General features: G+C 41.1%; 1 protein-coding gene across 1 annotated transcript; it reads right to left on the minus strand.

The window, feature by feature from the left end:
• Window positions 1-226: 226 nt before the first annotated feature.
• On the minus strand, window positions 227-10,327 carry LOC139290827 (ubiquitin-conjugating enzyme E2 E1). The gene is made up of 6 exons (XM_070912691.1): window positions 10,257-10,327; window positions 8,822-9,005; window positions 7,978-8,028; window positions 3,845-3,977; window positions 1,391-1,538; window positions 227-390 (listed from the first exon to the last, which is right to left on the minus strand). Exons 2-6 carry the CDS (start codon window positions 8,974-8,976, stop codon window positions 293-295), a joined length of 585 nt encoding a protein of 194 aa, XP_070768792.1. The 5' UTR covers window positions 8,977-9,005; window positions 10,257-10,327; the 3' UTR covers window positions 227-292.
• Window positions 10,328-13,238: the final 2,911 nt, after the last annotated feature.

Genomic DNA, 13,238 nt, shown 5'->3' on the forward strand with positions numbered 1-13,238 from the left:
CATTTGTCCAGCAGGTCTGCATGTGGAATCAATGATCATTGTTCGACCAACAATTTAAATAACAAAAGGAGGCAGACGAGTCTTCCTTTCCATTGTGTTCCTTTATTACCATATTTGCGGCGATAACTTAATCAGGAAGCAAAAAATATACCAGACAATAAAGTACTAAAAATCTGAGATACAAATAACCCCCCAACACAAACCACCCCAGGCCCCCCCACCCCTCTTCCTCCTCCTCCTCCTCCTCCTCCTACTTCTGCTCCTCCTCCTCCCACTGTCGTCCTCTGTGGGTTTATGTGGCGTAGCGCTTCGTCCACTGTTTGGCTGTTCGGTCATGTTCCGCTCTGTTAGTCGTGTACTGGGTGGCGATGCTTCCCACCAGGGGATCGGCTGGACGGAAAAAACAGATTCCAAGTTAAGTTTATCTGCACGTAGACATGATAAACAGACAAGGAGACACAGAAGACACTCAGGGGCTCATGAACATTTTCTTCACCAGACATCAATAAACATATTTCACTTATAAACAAGAAATCATTTAATGTGCAGAGCAAAAACAAGTGAGGACTTTGTCCCGTTAGGCCACCATGTTTTTAGAAATTGTAGTACTGATTCCACTATCTCAACTTACCCGTTTCAAAATTAGTCTTTAAAGAATGCCTTTTATGGATTGGAAAGTGTTTGTTTTTAACATTACAGAGTAAATATATTTTTACTTTATTTTCAGAGAATCACACGGTTGACTTCTGTCACAATCTTATTAAAAGCACTCAGACATCAGAACAAATGAAGTGTGTCGTCTGCGGCAGAAAAATAACTTTTGTCTGTGGCCCCAAGTGGGGGTTAAAATGCAAAAACTCCCCGTCTGCTTTCACTCTTATGAGTGACCTTTATAAAAAAAAAAAATTAAAAAAAGAGTAGTATGTCCAGATGACGCTGGGTTTCCTGTCAAGGTGGCAGCCCTGACAACATTTACCAGCATTTACACACACCAGTTTCAGATTCCTGTTATGTAAAACTGTGGAAAAACTGAAAAGTGATTAAAATTACATTTCTGAAAGTACACGTCAGCTTGAACAGTATGATAAGTTTTTTCCTCCTCCTCATGTCTCTCCTCATGGACACTTAATGTGACACACTGAAGAGTAGTGCAGAAATCATCAAGACGGGAAGAGTGTAATTAAAAAAAGCTTCCATTTAGAACATGGCCGCCTGTCTCGTGCTGCAAACAGGCATTTAAATAAAAGCGTCAGAACAACAGAGTGAAACTTTCATGTTAGCTGCTTGTTGAAGCATCCTGAACACATGAAATCTAAGTGTTAACTTAAATAGACCTCAGACAGTTAACTCCTCAGCCTGCTGTTTCTAAACATGTTTGATTCAGTCTCACCTGGGTTACAGTCTGTGAGCAGGGAGCAGATGGACAGCAGCACCTTGGAGATGGTGAGGGCGGGGCTCCAGTTGTCCTTCAGGATGTCCAGACAGATCACCCCCTGACTGTTGATGTTGCAGTGATAGATCCTCGTACGAAAGGTTACCTGCAGGGTGCAAAAAAAGGGTTCCTATTATTGTTTATCGACAGATTTAACCACGACAGAAACACCACAAACATGATGTGTAATGTTACATATTGTTGCAGTATGAAAGACCTGAATTCGATGATTAAAAGTAGTCACGCTTTAACAGGAAAATGTTTATTAATGTAGAAACTTCAGTGATAGATTGTAATAATAATATTGTTTATAAGTGTTATATTAAGACTGAACTTAAGTCAAGACTGGACTGTAGTTCAATCATACAGAAACACTAAACATAGACCAACAGTATTAAACCTGCAGTCACTGCTTCACTGCAGGGGATGAAAGCCCTCTGGTGGCTGAAAAGAGGTACTACTAAATGCCAGGAAACACTATCTTGAGGAAAAATCCCTGTGATGTGACCAAAAATGTTACAAAAACTAGAAACTTCTCATTAAGACATGAGTACATTGACCAGCAGTGAAAGAAAGGGATTTATTTACAGTAAATGTTCTGATGAAACACTGAAAACGACATTATTTTGTTTTGTAAGTGTGCTGCAGGAGTGTTTTCACACGTCTGCAGTACATTTAGCATCAAAAGGTGCAGATGCATTAAGTGAAGACAACATTTCACATGTAGCTTTGATTCTCAGACAAAAGTGTCTTGTATGAGTATTTTTAAATCTTAGGTTCACCTTTCTAACTTCACACGGTGATTTCCTGCTGAGGTTTATACAGTAAACCAAACTTTCCATTCACTCACACAGGACCAAATATGTATTCTGTCAAAAATCTATATTTGAGAGCTGAGAAATGTATATAAGATCTGTAAGAGTTTACTTTAGCTCAAAACAAACAGCAGCACCAATACAAAGATAATGTGGGATGGTTTCATTAGTTTTCTTCCCAGAACAGGTTGTTTTTTCAACCTCCTGTTTTTTAATTGTTGTTTAGGGTAATATCACCTTCTGTTTAATGACATAATGTGTTTAATCCCACTGGAAATTAGCCTGAGTAAAAACAAACAAAACTATGTTTTTACCATCGGGAGTGGTGTTTTTATTGCCATCATAATGACCGTATTTGTTACACAAAGTGGCTTAATTGGTCCAAATGATCCTGTGGGGACAAACAAATGAACCACTATCCATCTATTCTTTTGGACAGACTGTGAAAACAGTACATTGAATGTGTACAGTGGATCCACAGAGGACAGACAAAGCAGAGAAAATAAGAAATCTCATATTATGGAGAGAGAAAATCAGACAATCAATCAATTAGCAAAAACAAATGTCTGATAAGTGACTTTCCGTGGCATCGTCTACATGCCTGCTGAGAGAATAGATGCTAAAAACTAGTTTTTCCAAAAATCAGGACCAACAACATCCTCCGCTTTTCACTGCCGTTCACATAGTTCGGATTTCACTCAAGAATGTAAGCGTAGGCTTTCCAGAAAATCAGGTCTTGTTCTGCGCACTCTATTTAGCTAATGGTTTAGTTCAAGTGATCTGACAGAAGCTAAACTTCACTTAGAAGAACATGGTGCATTATTTCCTTCTGTTTTAAAGACTGTCGATATTCTATATATTTTACATTAAGAGCTCCATTGTCCAAAAACTATTAAAAACTGCTGAACTAGGTGATGAGAATCACATACACCATCCCGCTGCTGGAAATACTCACACGTTTTAGGATTTAGCCATTTAAAAATGACAGTACATATTCGTTACACTTCTTTAAAAAGATTTACTTCATTAGAAACCAATGGGCTCAAGGCTGAGAGCCAAAGACAAGGCAGGGAAGACAGGTTTTGGTCTGTTCATGCGAAAATATAGAAAAACACCAGACCTATCCTTTAAGTAACACATTCAAAGCTAAACTTAAAGGCAAAATAGCAAAAAAACATCTGTGACAGCGGAACGAAAACTCCCACGTCAGAGCTCAACTTTCATGTTGAGTATAATAAGTCAGTCAGCTGTGTGCGGCTTACTGGTGTCCCCTTAAAGGGTTTCTACGATAGTATAGTAATATAGTTCACTTCTCTTCTGTCAACATGTGAAGCTGCCAGGTGTTCAGATTTTTATTAAGTAGTCTGATCATTTTTTGGCTTCTCATTCACACACACAAACTCATACACACTCACATACTGATGGCAGCGAGCCACCATGCAATTTTGCTATTTGGGGTTCAGTGTCTTTCCCAGGGACACTTTGACATGTGGACAGGAGGAGCCGGGGATCGAACCGCACTCTGTCACATTTCTGTTTTAGAACCACGCCAGGATACTACGGGTTGGGATCTGCACACAGACACTAATATCAGTACCTTGGGGGGTTTGAAGGGGTAGTCGGGTGTGAAGGCGATGTCCAGGAAGAAGACGCCTCCCTCGTACACGGAGCCCGGTGGTCCCAGGATGGTCGACCTCCACTCATAGATGTTGTCTCCTTTTGGGCCAGCACTGCAGGCAGAGAAAAATACATTTATTTAGATCCACACAGTCTACATCCACACAGGGGTAATGTCTTTTCTGGGTTATTAATCTGCAACTGCACACAGAAATGTTAAAGATACACAAAGAAAGTCACATATTCATTCATGTACTGTGTGTACAACCTGATGAATCGCTGCACAGCTGAAGCTTACTGGCAGCATACTGGAGTGTGTGGGCGCTGTATTGAGTTGAACCGAAGTCAACTATAAATGCCGCCTTCCATACAAGATCTTCTCGACTTTAAGGGAAATTCCACCAAAATGAACGCTCAGTTTGCACGAGTAGCTTCTGCATGAATCATTTCTTTTTCTCTTTTTTTGAAGCTCTAAAAAAGGATCAAGGGAAAAGCATCATGGGAAATCTCGTACTGCCTTTGGTGGATGAACGTAAATGTAACGCGTCACATTTCCTGTGGCCTAAACGTAATATTACAATGTGGATATAAAATAGTAACAGCAACACAATCACATTTCTGCAAAGTGACTTTTGCAGATTAACGATCATAAAAATGTCAGTGTGTTTTCCCTTTAAGTGTGCAGATGAAAGTTCCTTTTCCCTTGTGCATCATTCAGAAGATGCCTCAGTTCAAAGCAAATCCCCAGTGATGTGTCTATGAGTCATGATCTGTAATCTGTATTGATTTTTCCTCAAAGCTGCCCAGCCTTTATCCCTCTTACATGCAGAACATGTGGTCTTGAACCCCTTGGGGTCATGAGTACAAGACATAATAGTATTGATCCAAAACTCTTCGGGCGTGGGGGGGGGGGCAGATTTTGCGCTCTGCTGTCTTATTTTTGATCAACAGCAACGCTGAGTTTCAGTACCAGCTACGATGATCGAAAATTGATCCAGAGACACAGTTTGGGTTAATTAACTGGGTGTTAAAAGATAGGATGGATGGAAACTTCTACCACATGAAAGGCTTTGACTTCCAAGTAGTTGATTTTAATGATTTGAACACATTCCTTCAAACACACACACTCCCACTCAGCCTCAAAACACCATCTTACTCTTATCTGCATTTATGATAAGCCATTAAAAGGAAGCCAGAGTCTGATACAGAATCATATAAGATATATGCTGCTTGTGCTACATCAGATACGGTTATGAAAACTGGAACAAACAAGCCTTTTCTGTAAGGAGTGTGGAGCATATTTTTAACGCAGCTGGGCAGCAGTCGTGTCTGCTCTATGAGATGTATTCAAGATGGAGACTTTAAACAGTCAAACAGCTTCAACTTCAACAGTTTTCCCGAGTGGCAGCAGCAGAAGTAAACACAATACAGCTTGAGATAAAAACTCAGTGCACAACCAGCTCTCAGAGACAGCAACTCACAACAAGTGTTTGTATTTAATGAGATCGTTTAATTTAATACGGAGCTGAAATGAATAGTCGTTTAGGCGATGGAGAGAAATCTAATCAGCAAAAACACCAAAACATTCTCCGACGGCAGCTTCTCTCTGTTTTATATTATTGTAAAGCTTTGGGTTTTGGACTGTTGCTCAAACAAAACAAGACATTTGATGATGTCACTTTGGGGTCTGGGACTATTTTCTAATCAATTAATTGAGGAAAATAATCCAATTTCATAGATCAAATAAAATCAACCAAAAGATAATTGGCACTAAACCTTAGCAGAACCAACAGCGTTGCTTACTGTCCCTGTTGGTTTCCTTAATCTGTACAATAAACAAGTTATATGATGCAAAACCAGAAAGAAATGCAGAAACTTTCCCATTTTGAAGTAATTACAAAAAACGTTATCATACAACACGAGGTACTCAATTAAACATGCCTTTAAATCCATCATGAGCACCTGGGACAGGTTGTATTTTAAGCTGTCACACTTCATTGTTGTAATTAGGAAGTCCATTATGAATGAACTGGTACACGCCTGTTGCTGAAACCTGCCACTGCTTTTGTCCTTCAGTGTCAGAACTTTCAGCTGCAGTCATCCATCCTTAATCCACGATTTAAGACGTTAATTTAACCGAGAACATCGTCACGCTGTAGTCATGATGTAGTCATGATGTAGTCCGAGACACAAATCACCTTCTAAATGTCACTCAATGCTTCACTTAAAATTCTCAGGATTTAAGAGGGAAATTTACTAAGCTTTTAACAGGGCTTACTGAGCATTGTGATGCATTTGTTTTTGTCTTGCAAGAACTGGAGACAAATGTTATGGGTGCATATCAAGTTATCAATAAATAATACTTTGATAAATTGTGAGCTAGGAGCTATTTCTGAGTAATGAAAATGTTGAATGACAGCTAACAAAAAAAACATAAAAACACTGTTTTAAGTAACTGCTGTCTAATAAAAAACAACAACAACAACATAGCTTTCTCTCAGATTGCTGCAAGAAAAGAATAGTTTCCCACCCAGAATCAGCCTGAGACGCTGCTGATTTATACATGAGAAAAACGTAGAAACACAGCATGGTTTTAAGACTGTGAATAAATACTGTTGCAGTTAGTAAATATCCAGACGGTGTTCATTTTTTGGGATGGTCTGTGGCCTGAGGAAGCTTGTTTGATCTACTGAGCCATGGTGGGAGAGATTCCTCTGTTTTTCTTTTCTCCTTTCACAGGGAGGTCACAGGTCACACTCAGCTGCAGAACAGCAGCCTAGAGCAGGGAGGGCTTCAGTGATCTGCCTCAGGACGCTGCAGGAGGGGGGACGCCTGCTGCGATGGAGGCTTGAACCCAGACCAGTTTTAAGGATAGTCTTTCAAATCACAACACTACAGCAAACCCAGCTGCAGAAGGGTCAGTCCTGCTCTTCATGGTCCTCATGCTAAATACAACATAAATTTAGGGCTACAAGAAACGGCTATTTCCATTATTCATTAATCTGCTGATTATTTTCCCAATTAATAGATTTCAATTAATAGATCACAATTACTAAACCAAAGGTTGAAAACCATAAAATACTCAGTTTATTATCACATAAGACAAAGAAATATGACTAGAACGATGTGAATATCAAAATGGTTGCAGGTTAATTTTCTGTCAATCAACTAATTGATTAATAATTTCCGTTTCCTTTGAAATCCACTTATAATTAAGAAATAATGTGTCGTTGCAAGATATTATAGGCCGATTTTAGCGTATCACAGAAATACTGGAATCGGAGTATAAGTTGAAGTCCCCTCCAGTGGAAAATGTGTCTCTCATTGTTGCTTCACTTGGATGTTTGACCTTCACGGTGCACAATGATGCATGTGTTTGACACGGGAAGACTGCTTTCACATTTGTCTGCTGACATCTCAGTTTAACACGTGTTTGCACGAACAGGAGTTTGTGTCATCACAGCTTACATGTGTGTGATGTGGAAACTTGAAGCCTCCAGCACACACACACACACACTAAAAATAGACTTTTGTCCAGAAGTTAAACTTTTGAAATGAAAAACATTTGGATATTCATAGAATTTTGAATTTTTCAGTGAGGGAGTACATGTGATCTTTAAGAAATTAAAGGGAAGTAATTGAGCTTGATTGTTTTGGTGGAACATTTGCACGTGGGGAGGCGAACCCTGGCATTAAAATAGTTAAATCACCGCTAAAGAAAACGCCACATGAAATATTAAACGATGTATGTATATGTAGACTATTTGAACTTGATCATCAGCGTCCCAGAGGTGAAGCTTACCTACACTTTAGTTGTGGAGGAGCTCACTGGACCCGTTAAAACTACAGACAATCCAAATCTTTGTCAAAACTTGCCGTTTTCAGCGTGTGGGCTGCCAGCTCAGAGGTTGTTGATGATGATGTTCTTTCACGTAACGACGGGGACTTTGAAAATAGTAACTCGCACATATTGGATGGGGAGGAGAATGGCAACTGAAATAGTCGCCAGACTTATCCCAGCAGCCTAGATCCAATGAGTCAGACCAGTGTACTCCTAATGAGTATATCATTGGACAGACAACTAACAGACTTTAAGCAAAGACGGAAACCCACCTGCAGTTTGGCGGAGGGTCCAGTGTGATATCTGCCAGCTCTTTCTGAATCCTGCACACAAGAGGAATAAAAATCAAACATGACCGTTATAAAAGACACCGTGAGATGTCTTTCAATATAATGAAACTTCCAAAAGACACAAATTCTGTCACTTATACAGAATACATCCATCTCTGACCTTCAGTGCATTATCATGAAATGTGATTTACATTTTGGATTAGTTACTCAAAGTAACCTTATCTATCCGATCAGTTTGAGAGTTCGTGTCATTTCTGCTATTGGTTTCTTGTGTAAACAGAGAGCAACAAAGTCAGCTGTAATAAGACCAAGAGAGCGAGAGGTTTTGTTTTCAGAGGAGAAAAAGGAAGCTTTGAGCTGCTCGCTCCAAACACAGAATATATTGTGGCTGTTATGGTCTGTTGAAGCTACTGTCGCAGGAGAAATTAGCATGTGTTCCTCTTCTATGATGGATGCCTTTCTATCTGACTGCTGAACTATGATGCAAGGTGGAAGTACTAGAAAACGCTGCTTGTTCTTTTGAAATATACCGTTGATGCTTGTGAATTTCTTCTGCTATCTAACCTCATTGTAGCCACACTGGAAGTGTCTCAATGTGGTGTCACATTTGCCAACTTCTGTCAATGTATCCATGCAAGCAATCAGATAAATGCAACCATAGTTGCAAGTCTTTTGTCATGTCCAAAATCCCAAATTACTACCAGACAGAAGTCAGATTAAAGAGAAATATTGGGAGAAAAAACTGACTGATTGTGAGATATATCGCGAGTTGTGATGGACTATAATAACTGAGTCATCACTACACAATCTGGGGTTTTATTTTCACCTTTTGGCGCTGGTAGAAAGCAGCTTGGAGGTCTTGCTCATGCTGGCTTTGCTCTCCCGTTTCTTTTTGCAAAGCGTGTCTCTCTGTCTCGTTTGGCTGGAGGAAGGCGGCGATGAAGAAGAGCTGGTACTGGCACGGGAATCCTCATCCGACATACCGGTTTGGATTGGAGAAGAGCCGGGACCTGAGGCAGGAACGCATGACAACAGAATAAGCAAAGTGACACCGCAGCTGCAAGAAGGTGGAGCAGTTTCAGAATGATTTCTAGCCAAAGCAGATGCTAATTTGGCCTTCTGAGTGGCCACAATAGCTGATTCACAAGCCAATTTCACTATTTATAAACAGTCATTTGCACGTTTTCATAAGCATCTGCTGGTTACCTGCCAAAGTAGCAGGTAGAGTAGAGATACTGACAAACTCCTTCCTACTCTGGTATTAAAACTATTCTTGTGATAACAGACTCAGACATCTTGTATTTTACTTAGATGAAGATGATTTTTAAGAACTGGAGAAAGAAAACATTCTGTGTCAACATCAGATGTACATTCAGAGCCACTATTTAAACGTTACCCTGGAAATTATACTCACGATCATCTGTTCAACTGGTTTCTCCAACATGTGTGTGTGTGTGTGTGTGTGTGTGTGTGGGGGGGGGGGGGGGGCGTTAGCTCCTGCGCTTTAATTTCCACATATTTAACGTTAGCTAACGTTTCCGTGACGGTGAACGAACTGCCGTTAGCCGACGAGCTAGCTAAGTGCACAGTTCACTCCCGCACGCAATTGAACTTAACCATTTCACGACCGTAAACTCAAGCTAAGAGAGCTATATAGTAATTAAATTATAATAAATGTAGGTGTTTAGTTAGTTTATCGTGGTGGTGACCCCCCCCCCCCCCCCCCGTACATAAAGCTTGTGCTACCTGCATACGGTTGCCCCCCCCACCCCCCTCCTCAACTCCAACTGGCAACGAACACTCAGGCCCAGCGACTTCAGGGATGAGATTACTTCTTGGAACGGAGTGGGAGAAAGCTGCTTGCTAAGCATCCTTTACAAGTGAACTGACAACCGGGTAACCGTCATATAAATGTATACGTCGGTCGTCTTGGTTATTACACTTAGCGTCGTGGCGGTGTAAAATAAAACCCGAGCGTACACACGTGTATTTCAAGGCTAAATGTGACAACGAAACATTAAACGGGTAAGACAGCAGCCAGGAACAAGTCCGTTCCAGCACGTAGCCGGAGCCCCTTTTCCGTGCGACCAACTAACCACGACCGTGTTGTTTGTTTGCTTGTCTTTTCAGCGTGTGTACCGACAAACTGACCTTCGACTCCGCCTGAAAACACACACAGGCAGCACACAGGTCCGTATCCTTTAACCTCACGGTAAAATATCGGCATTAAATCATATATTTCGCTCGCTAATAAAACTTACCCAGTCTATTGTGTCTGGACCTCCGCCACAGTCTTGGCTGGCTGGTGCCTGTCGCCCTCTGCGGAACGGAAGTAGCCTACCGCGGCTGCAGTGGGCTGAACGGCACCGGTCCTGCCCTGGTCCTACTCTGGAAACAGGACAGCCTACATCACAAGAGTCTCATACACGCTAACTCACCTGTGTGCCTTTTAATTCGACAGGTTTAACGTTACCTTTGGGATCCTGGCTCCGATGACAATTTGATAGCACATGTGGTTGCAACAGGAGGTCGAACTTGTGAACTTTGGGTTACGGGACATTGACTTCAATATCTCATCTGAACGTTTACTTGATTAAATTATAAATAAACAAATAACCATGTATAATAAATACATTAATAGATTTTTACAGAAAGTAGCTCTGCATTTGACAGACAACCATGAAAATGACCCTAAATTATAAATGAGAATTAAAATCTGGCCACAGATGTAATGGCAGTTAATCTGGAAATTGTGACCTGTTGTCGACCATATTCAGGGGTTTAATCTAATGGAACTCACTGGCCACAGAAACTGAAAAACCACTTAAACTGACCACATCTAGAATTACTCATGACTAGCAAGGTATTATTACAGAGCCAGTGAGTTGGAAATATTCATTGCATGCAGCGGCCTAAAAGCACATTTTCACAGTTTCAAGAGGATAATGATGGATAGTTTGTGTTTCTGCATTAAAAGGCATCAGTTCTCTGCCCTTTCTGCATCCATCATGTGCAATGAACATTTCAAAACCTTCTTATTTGGACTGCATCTGGTGCAATTACAAATGAATGACACATTAAGACATTTGTAAGGTGGAGTGCCTTTCGGCATTTAAATGAGCCGTGAAGTACATTATGTTCTGTTACCTGCTGGTGGTTGAGTTTAAAAGGTTAACAGGATAATCAAATTGTCAACACTGCTGTGTCAATATTTTGACAGTTCCAGGTGCTCATCTTTTAAGGCTCGCTTAATGCATTTCCCATTCAGTTTCTTTACATTTAAAGAAAGAAGGAACCTGTTCACACTTCATCTGTCTGTTCCAACACTTCATTGATGCTGTATAATGCACACAGAGTGAAATATCCAACCCCAAGATGCTTGATTCACAGTGGGATTAAATCAATAAATCTATACTCCAATATTATCTTGCACATACCTTAAGGAGTCACGGAAATGCTAATCAATTCAGACAATCACTGCAACACATTAACCTAATCAAACAACCATCTGCACCCCCTGCCATCCCCCCGCTGACCCCCCACCTTCACTCGGGATATACGAAGAGGAGGATGTGTGTCAGCTCTTTCAGAGACAGAAGATCAGGAAGGCGCCAGGCCCAGACGGCGTGTCACCCTCCTGTCTGAAAGTCTGTGCTGATGCCAGCTGGCCCCCTTCTTCACGCAGATCTTCAACAGATCAAGAAATCACAGGATTAAATGATTACAGACCCTGACGTCTGTGGTCATGAAATCCTTCATGGTGTTGAGCCACCTGAATCCCCCTGCTGGACCCCCTGCAGTTTGACTACTGGGAAAACAGGGCTGCACTACATCCTGCAAAACCTCGACTCCCCAGGAACATACGCAAGGATCTTGTTTGTGGAATCAGCTCGGTGTTCAGCACTATCATCCTAGAAGTCCTCTGCTCCAGACTCACCCGCTGTGCCAGCCTCCTCCTGTCAGTGGATCACAAACCTCCTGACAGACCGGAGGCAGCAGGTGAGGCTGGGCAAACTCACATCCAGCACCCGGACAATCAGCACTGACGCTTATTTGTATTGTATTGTTTACAATTCACAGAAACACTTGACTTGTATTCATTTTATTTTATGTTGTTCTTGATTGTTGCTTTTTACACATATTTCTATATACACCTATCTTCTACATACTCGTGTACATAATAGTCCTGTCCTGTATACTTTACCTTTGTTTGTTCAGCTTTGTTGTCCTTGTTTAGCTGTTATGTCTATTGGTTAAGTACATTGAGAGCAATGAAAAAACTGGAGTATGTGTAAACATACTCGGTCAATAAAGCCGATTCTGATTCCTTTAATCTTTGGCAAATATGTATGTGGTGTTGTTATTTCAGCGGCCATTAATGCAGGCGTGGAGGCTTTAGCCAGTTTGGCAAGCAGCCTGCTGGCTTCTGTCTTGCAGGCTATAATGGCTATCTTATTATTTATGCATACCAGTGGCCAATCAGAACATTCATTAAAATGTAAAGCAGTATCCTAACTGGAATACCAAATCTGTAAAAAAACAAAAACAAGAGCTGACTCCTAAAAGCTTTTATTGTATGATTGCCAAAGTATGAGAGTATGACCGAGTTACACCACAAAGGCTTTTTGAAAACCTAGTTCTTTTTCTTAAGATTATTTTTTTTGAGTATTTTGCCTTTATTGGATAGAGACAGCAGAGATAGACAGGAACGGTGGGAGAGAGGGGATGACATGCAGCAAAGGGCCCGGGCTGGAATCGAACCCCGGCCTCCGTGGTAAGGACTCAGCCTTAATGGTACCAGGTGAGCTACCGGGGCACCCCCTCGAAAAAGCCTCGTCTCTATCCGCCAGACAACGATCTGTGATTCTCACCGTGTCATGACGACCATTATTGTGGTTTTACATTAATAAGACGGGATTCTTTGTATCGCCTTATGTCTGTGAGTGCTGTTACAAGCCTTATGTGTGTGTATTCTACTGCTTTGTATGTCTGAAATGTACAGACTGCGAGCGTATATGTCGATCACAGCACCGTTATGAAGCTATGACTTTCTCCAACATACAGGGTTACACCATGTAGCTGTATAAAACTATGTGAAAAATGTTACAGGCTATACCTCGGAGGAAGAAAGATAAAGACAAAGGGGCATGTCTGTTTGAAGGGGAAGTGTAGGCACTGTGGACAAGTCTTGGTTATATACCTCTGTACCTCTGTCCTTAAGGAAAGACCAAAAGTTTAAATTT

This window comes from Enoplosus armatus, chromosome 9 (genome assembly GCF_043641665.1).
Source record: "Enoplosus armatus isolate fEnoArm2 chromosome 9, fEnoArm2.hap1, whole genome shotgun sequence".
NCBI lineage: Eukaryota > Metazoa > Chordata > Actinopteri > Centrarchiformes > Enoplosidae > Enoplosus > Enoplosus armatus.